At 39.2% G+C, this 17,249-nt stretch overlaps 1 protein-coding gene and 1 pseudogene across 1 annotated transcript; both read left to right on the top strand.

Moving 5' to 3' along the window:
* The first annotated feature begins 8,058 nt into the window (after nt 1–8,058).
* Nucleotides 8,059–10,372, top strand: LOC129885179 (L-ascorbate oxidase homolog; annotated as a pseudogene).
* Nucleotides 10,373–12,078: 1,706 nt separating this feature from the next.
* LOC129887826 (enoyl-CoA hydratase 2, peroxisomal-like) lies at nt 12,079–16,836 on the top strand. The gene is made up of 11 exons (XM_055963056.1): nt 12,079–12,348; nt 12,429–12,451; nt 12,726–12,831; nt 13,215–13,285; nt 13,520–13,592; nt 14,250–14,289; nt 14,618–14,690; nt 14,766–14,916; nt 15,147–15,217; nt 16,280–16,453; nt 16,540–16,836. The coding sequence occupies exons 1-11, from the start codon at nt 12,286–12,288 to the stop codon at nt 16,625–16,627; spliced, it is 933 nt and encodes a 310-aa protein (XP_055819031.1). The 5' UTR covers nt 12,079–12,285; the 3' UTR covers nt 16,628–16,836.
* Nucleotides 16,837–17,249: the final 413 nt, after the last annotated feature.

Raw genomic sequence — 17,249 nt, 5'->3', positions numbered from 1 at the left:
AGGGTCATTACAATATCCACTACTAAAAGAACTTTCACCCGCGAAAGTAAAAGTACAGTCACCGTCTAGAGGCACGAAAGGACGACGGTTTTGGGCCTGCTTGCTTTGCCTAAACCTCAGACACCCTCTCGAGTTGAACAACGCCATCACATAACTTAGGCTGAGAGGAAAATCCTCAATTTCACTTCCAACTTCAAAAAAAAACTCATCCAATCATTTCTTGGGTTCCAACTCTCGCTCGTTTAGCCCAAACATGACCCAAAACACTAGAATTCAACTAAGGACGACCAAAATAAACCAAAACCACAGAATTGAGTAATACACGACCATGGCAGATACAACTCACTCAAAATTCCAAGTATTTGTCTTATGTTTTGAAATCCATTTCTCCAAGACACTAAGGGCGTTCTACCAATCCTTAGCTATCCTGAAAACTTTCAACGCAATTCGAAAATCGCCTACCAAGCCAAACAACATTAAACTCTAAGGAGTTACATGCTCTATCTGAACATTGGAGGATGAAAACAACCGAAACAAGGTCACCCCGCGCAAAGCCCCAAATCCCAATTTCAACTTAAAAAACCAAGAACTCAAAATGAAACTAATGTTCTGGAACTGAACACTTCTTAAGCTTCTGAAAGCTTTACTCACACTCCTCGGACCACACAAAGGGATCATCCTGGCGAGTCAAATGGATCAATGGTGATGCAATGGTGGAGAAACCCTCGATGAATCATCGATAATACCCAGCCAATCCAATAAAGCTCTGAATCTCTGTAACAGATGTGGGCCTAGCCCAACCACGAATAACCTTAATCCTCGTCGGATCCACCCTGATACCCTCTCTGGACACCACGTGTCCTAACAAATGCCACAGACTCCAACCAAAACTCGCACTTTGAGAATTTAGCATAAAGTTGCTGGTCTTTCAAGGTCTGGAGCACAACCCTCAAATGTTGCACGTGCTCCTCTCTACTCCGTGAGTATACTAGTATATCATCGATGAGTACAATCACAAAAGAGTAAGATAAGGACTGAATACTCGAGTCATAAGGTCCATAAAAGTTGTTAGGGCATTAGTAAGCCCAAAAGACATCACAAGAAACTCATAGTGGCCATAGCGAGTCCGAAAAGCAGTCTTAGGAATGTCGGCTGCTCTAATCCGCAACTGATGGTAGCCAGACCTCAAGTCAATCTTAGAAAACATGATCGCACCCTGAAGCTAATCAAATAGATCATCGATACGGGGCATGGGGTAACGGTTTTTCACCGTCACCTTGTTCAACTACCTGTAATCACATCCGCATAGTCCCATCCTTCTTCTTAACAAATAAAACAGGCGCACCCCACGACGACACACTCGGGCGAATAAATCCCTTACCTAGAAGATCCTCAAGCTGCACGCTAAGCTCCTTAAGCTCTGCAGGGGCCATACGATAAGGTGGTATAGAAATAGGCTTAGTTCTCGGCTCCAAATCTATGGCAAAGTCAATATCTCTCTCTGGGGGTAGACCAGGTAGGTCAGTAGGGAAGACATCAGTATACTCTCTAACCATAGGAACTGAATCAATAGTAGGGGCCTCGCTGGACACATCACGGACATAAGCTAAGTACGCTAAGCACCCGGATGCAACTAGCCGTTGGGCCCGCATAAAGGATATGATCCAGTTGGTGAGCGACTATAAACACCCTGCCACAAGACCGGGGGAATACCAGGCATGGCTAATGTAACGGTCTTGGCATAACAGTCCAAAACCGTATGATGAGGGGATAGCCAATCCATGCCCAGAATAATATCGAAGTCCAGCATATCAAGTAAAATAAGATCTGCCCGAGTCTCATGCCCCTAAATAGTCACTGCACAGGATCTACAAACCTGATCCACTACTAAAGAATCTCCTACCGGGGTCGAAACATGTAACAGGACCTCAAGTGACTCATAAGGAATACCCAAACGTGGAGCAAAATATATAGACACATAGGAATACGTGGAACCTGGATCAAATAAAGCTGAAGCAATCTGCTGACAAATAAGGATAGTACCTGTGATAACATCATCTGATGCCTCAGCCTCTACCCTCGCCGGAGCAGCATAGAAGTGGCCCTGTCGGCCTCCCCCACGAACATTCACCCTACCACCTGACCTGCCTCTTCGGGAACCTCCTCGAACACCCTACTGACCATCGCCGCGGCCGTGGCCTTGATCTATTCCTCCTGGTGGAGGTGGTGCTACTACTAACAATCTAGCCCGGCCGGGACATTCCCTAGCCCAGTACTCTAGTGAGCCACAATCGAAGCATCCTAAAGGTGAGCGACCCTTGATAACTCATACGCGGTAGGAAGAAAGCAGACCTGATTCCCTCGAGCTCTGCCCTGCAGTGGAACCCCCCGAACGGGGCTGACTACCCTCAACTGCTGGCAGGGCGGCCTGAATCGGCCGGCTGGACTGACCCTACTTGTACCTATACTGCTAGAATCGCTGGTGGGGCCTGTCATAACTATCATGGCCCCTAGATTGGGACCCACTGTAGCTACCCTGATGCCTGGGTCTCTTATCGCTTCCCCCTTGGGCCTGACGATGAATAATATCGATCGTGCGGGCATGATCCACCACATCCAGAAAAAAGCAGCCCACAGAAACCAAGTGCTCAATCCCCACCCTCAGGTAAGGTCTCAATCCGCGCAGAAAAACATCATACCCGCTCCTCCTCAGTGGGTAGAATCATAGTGGCATGTTGGGAAAGCTGATGAAATCTGGCCTCGTACTCCGTAATTATCATGTGACCCTTCTCCAACTGAGTAAACTGATTCGGGAGTCGGTCCCTAACACTCCTAGGGATGTATAGAGCCAGGAAAGCCTCTGAGAACTGGGCCCATGTCAATAGTGGTGACCCAGCTAGCCTGGACTACAAATAAGAGCGTCACCACTGTCTAGCTGTCCCTCTGAACTGGTGAGCAGTGAAGTCGGCGCCTCTGGACTCCACAAGACCTAAGGAATGGAGCTGCTCCTGACAGGTAGTCAAGAACGCTATGGCATTCTCGCTAATAGCTCCAAAAAATATCGGGGGTGACAGCCTTCTAAATACCCCTAACATCTTCTGATTCTGTAATGACATCACACCCTCCAAAACTGTTGGCGGGGGTGCAACAACTGGTGAAGGCGGCTGAACCTCAGGTGCTGGCTAGGTGGACGGATCCCGCGGTGCCGGTATGCATGTTACTGGGGTCGGGGCCTGTGGTACAACCTCTATAGCTGTGAGGAGCTGCACAATCGCTGCCTGCAGTACTGGGGTCATAACTGGTGCAGCTGGGGGCTATGCTGGTGGTGGTGGTCCCTCTGGCTGAGTAGGAATAGAAGCGTTCTGATGCTCCTTTACTAGCTTCGACTCTATCTCCGGGTCAGGAGCTAGTGCTGCTCCTCTACCTACTCTACGGGGCCGGCCTCAAGGCCTACCCGGAACTGGTGGGTCATCATCTCCAATAGTACCGCGCGTACGAACCATTCCGATGAAAGAGCGAAATAAATAAGATTTCAGGAAACCAATAAGACACAAGAATGCACGAAATAAAGCAACATAGAGATCGTTCCTAATGACATCCTGTAGCCTCTCGAAGATAAGTTACGGACGTCTCCGCACCCATCCGTGAGACTCTACTAGACGTTAGCTCTGTACAAGTGAGACCAACGAACCTGGGGCTCTGATACCAACTTGTCACGACCCACTTTTCATCAGGTCATGATGGTACCTACTATAACCCATCAGTAGATAAGCCAACTCTTCAATCCGGAACTTCAAGTAATGGGTTTGAGGGAAGAAACCAAATAAGAGTAGCGAATTATAAAAGTAAACAGAATGAATAAGCGGAAGTAAACCAAATCATAATTTAAACAACTAAAGATTCCTCCCAAAACCTGAAAGTCACAAGTACAGAGCTGCTATAAAATAAAAGATGAGTACAAGTCCCGAAAGTGGACCGGACATATATATATAACAACTGGCTAGTCTCAAAAGGCAAAAGACGGGCCATCCATTCTGAAGGAAACAGAAGTGATCCAAAAACGCCAAGTTATCACCCTAGTCTCCAAATCTGACTGCAACAAGCTCGATCTATTCGTGACAGTAGCTGGTGCTCGGTCCTGCATCACGAAAGTAGATGCAGAGTATAGTATGAGTACCAAGACAACAGGTACCCAGTAGGCATCATAGGCCGACTGAGCAGAAAAGGTGAAAACAATATGAAAAAGAGGAATAAGCCTATATAGGAATCAATATAAGCATCTAAAGTGAAAAGAGTACTATCTACGAGAGCTACAGCTAACTATACCCAACTGGGCCCCCAGAAGCCCAGCCGGGACACTCGTACGCAAGTTAAATAAAAACCGGAACGAACCCCCATAAGTTCGCCGAGTACACAGAATAGCTACAACTACCAAGGCTAGGAACCAAGAATATGCAATGTCAGAAACCGAAGTACTGTATCATTTCCAAAACCCAGAATCTCCAAGAGTCAATCGATCTAGGGGTGACTTAGGAGTCGAGGCCGGGACTGGGACCCAGATGCTCGCCCGAATATTCAAAGTGGCCAAGGCCGGGACTGGGTACCCGGATGCTTGCCATAATACATAAGTGCGGGACTGGATACCCTGATGCTCGCCGTAATACATCAGTGCGGTCGAGGTCGGGACTGTGTACCCGGATGCTCGCCGTAATACATCGGTATGATCGAGGCCAGGACTGGATACCCGGATGCTCGTCATACTAGCAAGTCGGCGGAGTCTGGGACTGAGTACCCGAATGCTCCTAGATAATTCAGAACGGAGGCCGGGATTGGGTACCCGGATGCTCATAGATAATTTATCCCATGGTTTCGAATATATCCTTTCCAACTAATTAACAACAGTACCGAGAATTTCCTCCCCAATGTGTCAACTGATATGCCGCCAAAACTCGAACCGGAGCCGAAGCCGAACGATCACGAATTCTAGTATTGCCAACGCATCTCAAAAGTTATGACTATACCGAGTTATGGGTGGGAGTGTTATTAAGAGCAAGGGTATCGCCTAGCTAAGACCAACTACTAGGCACTATCCCGCTACACCATTCTATAGGGATCTAAGTCCACCGGAGCGACGCCGGGCATATAAAGCAAGTTTACATCCTATACTAAGGCCAACATACTCCAAAGTATCAACAACATGCTCATTCAACTCTCCTTATAATACTAACAAATAACGATAAGATACACATGCTTCTAAATATCTGAAAATCCTGATAACAAGCCTAAAGCATGATTTCTAACACCTATACTAAGGCCAACATACTCCACAGTATCAACAACATGCTCATTCAACTCTCCTTATAATACTAACAAATAACGACAAGATACATCTGCTTCTAAATACCCGAAAAACCCGATAACAAGCCTAAAACATGATTTCTAACACCTGAGATATACAATTAAACTACCCAACCAAAATCCCAACTATTTCAACATGCTTTCACACATTCCAACTCAATCTAAAGAAAGGTAAACCGTAGCCTACCTGTAGGCTAAACACGCGAGCTTCAAATCACTGTGCTGGAGCTTTTCCATTTCAAACGACCTCGGAACGCTGCCAAACTGTCAAAAATAGAACCACAACGTCGATACGGTCGTTTAGACACTAATTACATAATTGTTTTGGAGACGGGCCAATTTCGGAGTCTAAAACGGGAATTGTGAGACCCACATACGAAATTCTGGATTTGACCCCCAAAACAGGTTCTAAACGTCACCTCAAGCTCACAAATCAGATTTATAACACAATTCGGGGTGAGAAATTACGCAAGACGATAAAACAACCAAAACTCATAAATTCGGACTAAAGGACCAAAAATGGCAGCATCAAAATCAGTAAATTCTGGAAATACGAGACTCTTTCAACCCAAACAAATTTCACTATGATGATCCTTGCGAAAAACCCCACAATCTAGCCTCAAGAATCACTCAAAACGGAGTTATATTGACCAAGATACACTCTTTCAAAATTCAATAAAATTTCATTCCGAAAATTACTAAATCTGCAGCTAAAAATCAATTTATTACCTCGAACGACGTGCCAAAAACAGATTCTGAAACTTCCAAGATGTTCTCCTTAAATTTCCACGCAAGATAGCCTCTGGAATCACCCAAATCGGATTTATATTGGTCAAGAAATAACTTATCAAAGTTCTTCAAAAATCCATTCCGGAAATGGACACTGCTGATTTTTACCTGAATCGAATGCTCCAAATCAGTTTCCAAGCTCCCCAATGCGTTCTCCACGAAAAATCTCACAAGTTTGCCTTTTGAATCACCCAATTTGGAGCTATATAACTCAAGATAAAGGGTTTTAAAGTTGGAGAAAAACCCAAAAACGTTTTTTGTTTCTGCATCAACTTTTTGATGCAATAGGTGATTTTGGAAAATTCCAAAATCTCCGACGGGGTGCTCGGGATTCGTTCGGAATCCGATAAAAATAAACCAAATATGCTACCCCACTAAATTCGACAATCCAGACTCAATGGCGCATTCAGAATTTCCATACAAGATCATTTTAATAAAAAGTGGGCCCCACATCCAAAAGTCATTTTCCACAACGGGTCTCGATATTAGCTCGGGAGCCTCGGGAAGCGAACGAAAGGTCGTTCCTGACCAAAATTGACATTCCAGAACTAACCGCGCTGTCAAAATTTTTATTCGAGCGTGTTTTCCAAGAATGTTGACCAAAGTCAACTATAGGCTAAGTTTCAAAGTCAAAAGCACCAAATGGCCCCAAACTCGTATCGATTGCCTCGATAGTCATTCCAACAGTGCTACTAGCCTAATTTTGTCATTCCGGAGCTGATGGAACCATCAGAATTTGAATCCGAGATCTCGTTGACCCAAAAATCAAAAAGTCGCAACTAAACCAACTTAGGCCTTCAAAATACCAAAATGGACTCGAAACTCCAAAAGTTGACCAAAGTCAAACCTTGGCTTAAAGTTCCTCAAATTCTCAACTCAAGGCCTCAAATCTTTGTTACAACTCCAAAACTGATTCCGTAAAGTCTCCTAACCCAATTTTGACATTTCGGAGCTGCTGGAATCGACGGAATTCCGTTTCGAGATCTGTAGCTCCAATTGACCCCAAATACCACTTTTTAATACTTAAAGCTTATGAAAACTCAAAATTTCCAAAGACTTAACTTTTCATAGGATTTTCTAAAAATCAATACCCGATAACAATCATAAACGACTCGAGGCATCTAAAGGGAGGGGTAAAATGGTCATTTTACAAAATCCAAAAATGACCTTGAGGGTCATTACAATAACGATGTAATCAAGGTTCAAGAATATTGTATTGATCCAATGTAGGAAAAGTTGAACAATATTTTGAGTCAATTCTAATTTGTACAAGTCACATGGTTCCTATTAGTTTGTTGTACGAATGTTTAAATGTTTGAAAAACTAGACAAAGAGTAGGTAATCATGTGAAGGGCATGTGAACAACATAAGTAGAAAAGCACAAAGCAAAATGTGTCCACATTTTCACTACACCAATATTTAGTTTTGAATTTAAATAATAGCACTAACAATGTCCCTCAACATTTTTTTGCCCTAAATGGAAGTTATATAATATTAAATAATAGCACTAGCAATGTCCAAACTTTTTAGGAAAAAAAATAAGTGTTTTTGAGTAGCTAGTAGCAAAAGTTATTTTTTCAAAAGCTAAAAACATAAAATAGTTTTTTCTTAAACGCACTTCAATAAACCTTGGTCGAGCGCAAATTGGAAATCGACTCATTCCTTCCTTGCTGAGAATGAATCGAGGCCTGAAGTTAGTTCGTCAAGCAAGAGTGGAGAACAACATACCAACAAGGCAAAATATCATATGCTAGTTTTTTTTTATTTCTCCTCCAGATATGCCTATAATAAGTCCACCCATTATCTCGCGACAACATCTATGATAGTGAAGTTCAAGAACGAGCAATTTGTTGTTATAATATTTATAAAAAAATCCTTTCTAATTAATTAACTAAACACAAACTGCTACGAATGGAATACAAAATAGGAAAAACTCATTTGAAGATGGAGTATGGGGAACTACATGCCCAATTCCACCAGGCAAGAATTTCACATATATTTTGCAAGTGAAGGATCAAATAGGTAGTTTTTACTATTTTGCCTTCAACTGCATTCCACAAAGCTTCTGGTGGTTTTGGAGGCTTCAGGATCCTCAGTAGGCCTGGGATTCCTGTCCCTTTCGATGAGCCTACTGGTGATTTCATCGTCCTTATTGGCGATTGGTAAACGAGCAATCACACGGTATGACTAGTGAACCTTTTCGTTATATATAAACTGTTGAGTCCCCTGGTAAAATTTTAGAAGCTTTAGTACAAATCATGATATGTGTTGAGTGAGGAGGGATAGTAATAGGTCCCAAATCCCAATATAATGTCTTGTATGGTGTCAAAGTCTTGGCGGACAAAGTTAACTGATCAGGTACATTGTGGAATTAGTGGAGGTTTCTAAGCTGACCCTCACCCTACGGTTATAAGAAAAGATATTTGCTGATTTGTTCAGATACTAACTGGATTTAAAACGTCAATTTATGCAGTACTTGAAATCAATTCTTGACAGAAACCACAAGTTGCCTTTTGTTGATGCCCTTCATATCAATGGCCACGGTCCTCAAGGCCCTAATCGCGCTTCCTTCACAGTTGATCAAGGTGAAAAACAATTGCCTTTTGTTTCTTATTATATGAAATTATAAGAATATCAAATGTTATAATCTAACAATGAGTATTATAACTCTGTATGAATACAGGGAAAACTTATAGACTAAGAATATCAAATGTTGGATTGGAACATTCACTCAACTTTCGTATCGAAGGACACAAAATGAAATTGGTAGAAGTAGAAGGAACACATACAATGCAAGAGACATATTCCTCACTCGACGTTCATGTTGGACAACCCTACTCTGTCCTCATCACAGCTGATCAAGCTCCTAAGGACTACTACATTGTTGTTTCAAATCGTTTCTCGTCTATTCTCCTTACTACCACCGGTGTACTTCACTACAACAACTCTAACCAGGAATTCACTGGCCCTCCCTCTGGTGGTCCAACCATCGAAATTGGTTGGTCCCTTACCCAGGCCCGTTCTATTAGGTGAGATACAATCAACTGATATTTGTGTTTGTTTATCAAGAAAATCATTTTGTGTGCTTCTAACCTTTGGTACTCATTTTAGGACCAACTTGACCACGAGTGGACCAAGGCCAAACCCACAAGGGTCATACCATTATGGTATGATCAACACGACTAGAACTATCAGGCTCGCGAATTCTGCCGGACAAGTCAATGGCAAGCAAAGATATGCTGTCAACAGTGTGTCCTTTGTGCCAACTAAAAGTAATACTCCCCTCAAGCTTGCTGACTACTTCAACATTGGTGGATTCACCCCCGGAAACATACCTGATGCCCCCACCGGTAAAGGAATTTACCTTGACACATCTGTTTTGCAAACTGATTACAGGACATTCATTGAGATTGTATTCGAGAACAAGGAGGGAATCATGGAGAGTTGGCATCTAAACGGCTATGCCTTTTGGGTAGTAGGGTAAGATTTTGAAGAAAAAAATACACGAGTCGTTTCTAATGTCATGTAGATGTATGGATTCATTCTTAATTAACTTCTATTGATATTGTTAATGCAGAATGGATGGAGGAAAATGGACTCCGGCTAGTAGGGACCAATACAATCTCCGCGATGCAGTTTCAAGAATCACAACTCAGGTAAGATTGGAAAAAAAAAGATGGAACAGAATTTGATATTACTCTGCCTCGACTATAATGAGAACGGAAATTAACACGATAAAATGTTTCAAAATGCAGGTGTATCCCAAGTCATGCACAACAATATACATTGCATTAGACAATGTGGGAATGTGGAACCTAAGATCTGAGTTTTGGGCGCGACAGTATCTAGGACAGCAGTTATACATGAGGGTATACACGACATCAACCTCTTGGCGCGATGAATATCCCATTCCAATTAATGCTCTTTTATGTGGTGATGTGGCTGGTCGACATAAAAGACCGCTCTAAGCTAAGCTGCAACACTCATGAAAATCATATAGGCCACAGTGAGAAATAAGAGAAGAAATTGACTTACATACACAACCTCAGAGAGCAAAGTTATATTAGGATTGAAGTAAAAGCTTATTACTTGTCTTGTTTAGTTTACCACAAACTAGTTTGAATGACCTTAGCTCAAGGTCCCATTCTTTCTTTCATCGCTTCGTTGTATCCTGTTCTATCCTCATTGTTTTAATTGTCTTAATAACAACAATTGAATTGCTGTTTTCATATCAATGATCATATCTATGAGCAGAAATTCATGCCTTTTTACGTTTACCTCCTTTATTTTTATGACTAGAAGTTATGCTAACATATCGTTCACAGAGTCGTTAAGACTCAGAAAATTGAGGGTACCAAATAAATAGCCATACTTGACTCATCCCAAGCAATGCCCAAAACGCCAAGCAAATTTCCTTTTGAACTCGTGTTCTAAGGATACTTTTAAGATTCGAGCTTTCTTTGCATGCGTGAGCGCATCCCCTTTCTATAATTATTAGTAAGTACATCAAATTTCCCTTACTTAATTCCTTTTTTGACATCAAACTTTTCTATAATAGAAAAGGAGTTCCTCTTTTTCGGTTGCATTGGGATGCCTTATAAATAATGGATCCGCTTAGCGATTAGGCACGAACAAGATTTGAACTTACAACGTTTAGGTCATGGAGCCAATGAGTTGATCAATTCCTCTACCCCGTTGCTCTACTGAATTCCAATTTAAAGCTGCTTCTACTTTAAACTATTGTGCGCTTGTTCAAGTTGTCGATCTCCTTCATTAGCTTTTGAGTTATTTTTCTGTTTTTTCATATAAAGTCAGAGTTCTTCAGTCATATAAAGTCAGAATTGGTGAATTTGACTCATTGTACTTTGTCTCCATTCATGTTTGCATAATGTTGCAACTAGTATCTTCAAGTCCTACTACTTGATTTTACACTTGCAATGGTTCAGAATTTTAGTTATTTTAAAAGGCATAATACATAAATAAACATTCAAATTTGACTTCAGGTGGCACTTATGCATTTTAATTTTGAAATTGCAAATCTAAATACCTCAATTGATAACTAAGCACTTCAACTCGTTTCCCTTGTATCTCATGAGCACTCATGTAAGTTTGATAATAATTTTATTTATATACTTGAATTATGACATATTTTAATGGCATAAATATAAATATGTCATTTAACTTGGTTTCAGTTGGCATCTATGTCCTCCAACTTTGGGTGTGCAAAAGTAGGTACTTAAATTTATATAAAATTAAACAAGTAGACAAACACATCCTATGTGACACAATACACGTAGGACAAAACATTACCATGTAGGACGCGCCATATAGGATGAATGCGTCTATTTGTTCAATTTTATACAAGTTGAAGTGTCTACTTGTGCACGCCCAAAATTTGAGAGCATAAATATCAATTGGGGTCAAGTTAAATGACACATTTATTTATTATGCCTATTTAAATTAATACTTGAACACATAATACAACGTTGCTATTAGACACTCTTTGATTTATATTTTTTAAAAAACTTATGTGCGTGTTTACAAAAGCGTTCACTGTATAAATAAATTATTCACTACTTAAATGAGTTATTTAACTTGACTTTATCTAACATGTATATCTTCTAACGTTGGATGTGAATAAATAAACATTTAGAGCTTGTTTGTTAGAAACGAGTTATTCCGAGATGTGTATCTCAAATTAATTATCCACACTCAATTGATAAAAATAACACTAAAATCTCAGAATAATTAATCTCGATATAAGTTATCCCGCAATTTTATTCCAATCAAATATGAAATAAACTCATCCTAAAATTAATATCGAAATTAATTATCTCTTATCTCTCTCATCGAATAATCTGTTAAATTTATATAAAATTAAATAAATAAACAAACACGGATAATCTGATTAAGTAGAAAAATCAAATCTCGAAATTACTTGAGGAAGTTAATGGTCGCTATCTATTAGCTAGAAAAATGTGAGGAATATAATCATTATCTATCCATCTCGATCGTCGTTCCAAACCCATGACCAATTTTTTGTGCTAAACGATTGTGTTAATTCACCTCTGCTACAAGAAGTTCATCTTGTTCGAAATTGGGGATTCTCTTCTCTTTTTTTCTTCAATCAAAGATTCAATGGCGGGCTCTGGAAATTCTGAAATCAATCCTGAATTAATCATTTCCCACAAATTTCCTGAGGTTTTTCATCCTTTTTCCTTTCTGGGTTTTCAATTTTAGCTTAATCCCGTCACTAATCTTGATTTATTTCGTTTTTGCAGAACTTACATACTTACACTGAAAGGTACTTGCTAGGTTGGAATTTTTATTTCTTAAGTTTTCTTTTCGCTTAATGATTGATTAACTTAAGATTCATCATTAATCAGCTATAATTCAATCTGAACTAATCTGGATTACCTTTATCAAGTTTAAATTCTGGATCCGCCTATGCAATTTGCTCTTTTCGTGATTAATTTCGTTGATTCGCGTAAATATGTGTGCTTGAATTCAGGTTGTGTTCTTCATTTTTGGATTTTTTTTTTTTTGCTTTTATGATGTTCTTGTTAATTATGATATAGGGATGCTGCTATTTATGCTCTTGGCGTAGGAGCATGTTCAAAGGATGCTATTGATGATAAAGAACTTAAATATGTTTATCATCAAGATGGTCAGGAATTCATTCAGGTATTTGTTATGGTAGGAAGTAATGAATTTTTGTGTAGTGTAACATGTTTTACGTCGAGCCATAGACCAACCTGTTAGATTTAGTGACGGCGAAGGTGAAGTTTTTATCTTTGGAAAGGCTTAGGTACCTTTAACTGGGACGTGCTTGTTGCTAACGATTTACTATGTCTATTAAACATCAAAAGGTCATACTTTGAGTAATTGTTCATCCTTAATGCCCTTGCTGTACTTGCACAAAAAAGAAGGGAATGTACGCACTTTATTGGCGTAATAAGTAATCACTAAATTATACTATCCAGGAATGCAAAGGTTTAAGAGATGAAATGTAATTCGTTACTGTTATTGATTTGCATTTTTTTGCTTGTGTCCTTTTATATTTGTAGGTCTTGCCAACTTTTTCTACTTTGTTCACTCTTGGAGTTTCTTCGCAAATTGAGCAGCTTCCAGGCTTGCAGTGAGTAAAACACGTCCTGTTTTAGTTTTGGTTGGGGGCAGGGGGGTCGGTTCCCTTTCTATGTGTATCCATTTTTCCTTAAAGATGCAATATTGTTGCTTTTGTTTCTCCGTGTATTTAATGAAGTGATAAAGAAAGAAAAATTGCTTGTTCTTCTGACTAGAATAGAGATGTAATTGCTCTGCACTGCTTAATGTTAGCTCAAGAGCATTGTTCCTGCTTTCGTTTCACTAGATTTGATCCACGTCTTCTACTGCACGGCCAGCAATACATTGAAGTCTATAAGCCACTTCCTTCCCATGGCTGTGTAAGTGTCTGGCTAAATGCCTTCAATTATCTAGCGACACCATAGTTTCTCTCTTAAATTTACATACAGAGGGTATTCTATAATGGATGAAGATCAACAGTAATATTTGAGTAATTTTTCCTCGCCAACTATTTGTAGCAATTTTTCTTGCATAGATGTTTTCTTGAGAAAAGATTTTTCGCCATCCAATTAGTTATAACTTTCTTGCATAGATGTTCTATAACTCTATCCATATAATAGCAACATTCTATCTACAAACCTCAACTTTCATTCCCAAAGCTCATATATTTATGTGTATTAAACTTGTACATATTTTACCTCGGCTTTCATGCCCAACTTTTGGATAGTGGCATTTGGTTCACTTCTTGTATATGTATATGCGCACCAAAGCTTTTATGTTTTCACTTTTATATTTACATGTTTGGGTCTAGTTATTTCACCAAAGTCTTGTACCTGGCCACAATGAAACGTAGTTGAGGGCAGTGGAGTCTTCTCTTGGCAGCACTTGAAACATGACTCTGTTTAAATTATAATTATAGTTTTGTGTTGCAAGAATACATCTTAGTCTTTGTTATCAACCTTAATTATCTTTATCATTTCCCCCCTTTCTTTTATTAGTCCAGATGTGTTATTTCCTTGACCTTCTTGTTGTGGCAGATACTAAATAAAACGAGTATTGCTGGATTGCATGACAAAGGTATGGTTATGATTAGTAAACATAAATAACTATGCAGGAACTTAAATAAGTTCGTGTAATATTAAATTTGGAGAATTGAAGAAACATATAGACAGCTGTATGTGAGGCATTTGAGTTTGAGGCAAATGGTCTATAGCAAGACTCCCATTGTTGTGCAGTTGGTGGGAATGGGTTGAATTTATAATTTTGAAACTTCACTTTTTTTTTAGCTAAGGCACTTTGGAAATAGATTGACAGAAATCAAAATGATATTCTGTCATTGCTTCTGATAGCAATGAAAAGATAAGATATGTAACTTTGTAAGTTACAAATTGTTGATTTGCAACAGGTAAAGCAACCGTTCTTGAAGTAGAAATTGTGAGTTACGAGAAAGAATCTGGTGAACGGCTATGCATGAACCGGTGAGTTTTAGTTGAACTGATATGCATAGACCTATTATGTTTAAGATAACAGTAAAGGCCACATACTACTTGCAGCTTGGCTATTTACTTGAGGGGAGCTGGTGGGTTCTCGAAGTCATCTCAGCCTTACTCTTACTCCAGCAATCATAGTAATCAGTCTGCCTTTCCTAAAATACCCAAAAGCCAACCCTTTGCTGTATCTGAAGAATGGACGCATGCATCACAGGTAGGTCACATGAGTTGCCTATTGATTTTTATGGTTAATTATTACATAAATCTAAGCGTCAGTATTTGTACCTTGAACGCGCTATGGTTGTATTTACTTGAGTTGTGTAGGACTATACCTGTCAAAGGCATGTTAATTCTGATAATTACATCGTCTTTGAGGGCTTGAAAATTCTTTAGTCATACTTGTTTTTATTGGATTTTTTTGACGACTCTAATGCGGTGATGCAGGCTTTGCTGTATAGGCTATCTGGTGATTACAATCCATTGCATTCAGATCCAAAGTTTGCAGAAATTGCAGGGTAATCTACTATGAGCAACTCTATAGACAACTATTATTATATTTTATGAGTAACAGATTCTTCTCTTTGCCAATAACTTTTATGTTTTTTAATCCTTGAGCTATTTAGTAGCCAATGTTTGCCAATTATCGATGCTTATTAAAGTTGTGTGATATTAGACATGGACCCCCCTGTTGTTTGCAATAAATATGAAGAAAATTCATTTGTCAAACTAGAGATATTGCGTGTGGAGCATATAATGTGGTAACTTGCAAGTTTTGCTATTTTCCCCCACTTTTAGAAAGAAATGTCACCAAACTTAACAAGTTTTCTTAACTGGAAGTATTAATTAAGGTTTACAGCTAGTATATTGTTAAGAGAGGTAAGCTTTTTGTCCCTTCAACTTTGCCCATCTAAAATGCTGATGCAGCGAGCCTAGCCTGTGGACTAGGTGAACAGGAAAGAAAAAGGAAATGATTTAAGAGTTCCCCACTGCAATATTTCGTGATAATGTTGTTCCCCTGGTCTTAGGCCTAAACCCCCTGCTCCATTAACAATTTCTTCCAACAACTGTAGTGAGTAAAAAGAACGCACTCCTAAACCATCTTTAGAGTTCATTTTCTTCTGGGACATACCCCTAAAAGATGAGTCCTTTGACCGAAATGCATGTTGGAAAATAAGTGGAGAAACTATTAACTTCAAGAATTTGAAATCTGAACTTGGATAATGATTCTTAGACATAACTGTCCATCTCCTAATATTCATGGTTTTAACAAGTGGAGCTCGACAATGCCCTTGGTTGACCTATTTTGTGCAACTGTAAGGCCATACCCTGATCCAGAAAGGTGTTTCTTTTATTTAAAGTTTTGTGTTCTACTTGAAGTGTCAATTAACTCTCTTTTTCATTAGTACATCAGCTGATGGATAGATTTTTCTTCTGGAATGCTGAAGTTGAAATGTCACCCTCATTATATTTCTAGTTCTAGTGGAGTAATATCACGTTACTATCTTTTCTTTTTATCTGTTTTCTTGCATTTACCAATATGGCTCTGCAATCTAATTTATTTCGATATATTTGCCCAGATTTTCTCGTCCAATTCTGCATGGGTTGTGCACGCTTGGATTTGCAGTTAGGGCTATCATTAAATGTATTTGCGCAGGTGATCAGAACATGATAAAGATCATATCTGGCAGATTTCTACTACATGTCTATCCAGGAGAAACTCTAATCACAGAAATGTGGTTGGAAGGGTTGAGGTATGTGAATTAGTACATCGTTTACTATATGATTCGTTCTATCTATTGATGTTAAGCAGACTAAAATAGCCAGTTGGAATGTGCAGAGTTATCTATCAAGTGAAGGTTAAGGAACGTAACCGGGCAGTGCTTTTTGGATTTGTGGATCTTGATCGTTTAAGTTCAGCTCTGTGAGTGCTCGTGGTGCGCTCATAAAGGAAATAATGTTTTGTATAATAATTTTTATTCGTACTTTAATCTATTTATAGATCTTGATCATATTAAGTTCATTTCTGAATTCTCATGGTACATTACTATGGAGAGAGCTTCATGTGTAGTAATCTAAACTATCATTCCTTTTGCTTAAGTTTAAATTTACTATACCTATGTGGCACTTGGTATTATGACAGTGTAGTGTTCTATCTTTCTGTCATCATTTGCAGAATGTGATGGTAGCGGATTAGGGTAAAAGATTAGTAAGTAGCCGAGTTTGGTCCCCATTAGGTGGGAGAGGCAACGCCCATATCCTTTACTCCTTATTAGTAGTAGTATTAAGTAGTCCTGTAGTTTTTTATTCTTCATTTGTTATAAATTAACTAACTTGACAATTTTATAAAGGAAGAAGAACAAGAGAATAATATAGAAAGTATTAATAGAGAGAGTAGTAATATAGAGAGAGTAATAGTAATTCTCTTTTTTTATATGTTTTGTGTGTTTTTACATTGAAGTTTAAGGCTATATTTATAGCCATATTTACAAGTGGAGGAAAATATTAGTGGGCAATTTACCCACTTAAAAAGTAAATGGACTATCCACC

Source organism: Solanum dulcamara, chromosome 4 (assembly GCF_947179165.1).
Source record: "Solanum dulcamara chromosome 4, daSolDulc1.2, whole genome shotgun sequence".
Taxonomy (NCBI): Eukaryota; Viridiplantae; Streptophyta; class Magnoliopsida; order Solanales; family Solanaceae; genus Solanum; species Solanum dulcamara.
This window is presented reverse-complemented; position numbering and strand designations above follow the sequence as displayed.

Coding starts and splice junctions, on each gene's coding strand:
- LOC129887826 (XM_055963056.1), top strand. CDS start 12,286: ATGGCGGGCTCTGGAAATTCTGAAATCAATCCTGAATTAATCATTTCC. Junction 14,290..14,617: donor TGCTGGATTGCATGACAAAG/GTATGGTTATGA, acceptor GATTTGCAACAG/GTAAAGCAACCGTTCTTGAA. Junction 14,691..14,765: donor GAACGGCTATGCATGAACCG/GTGAGTTTTAGT, acceptor TACTACTTGCAG/CTTGGCTATTTACTTGAGGG.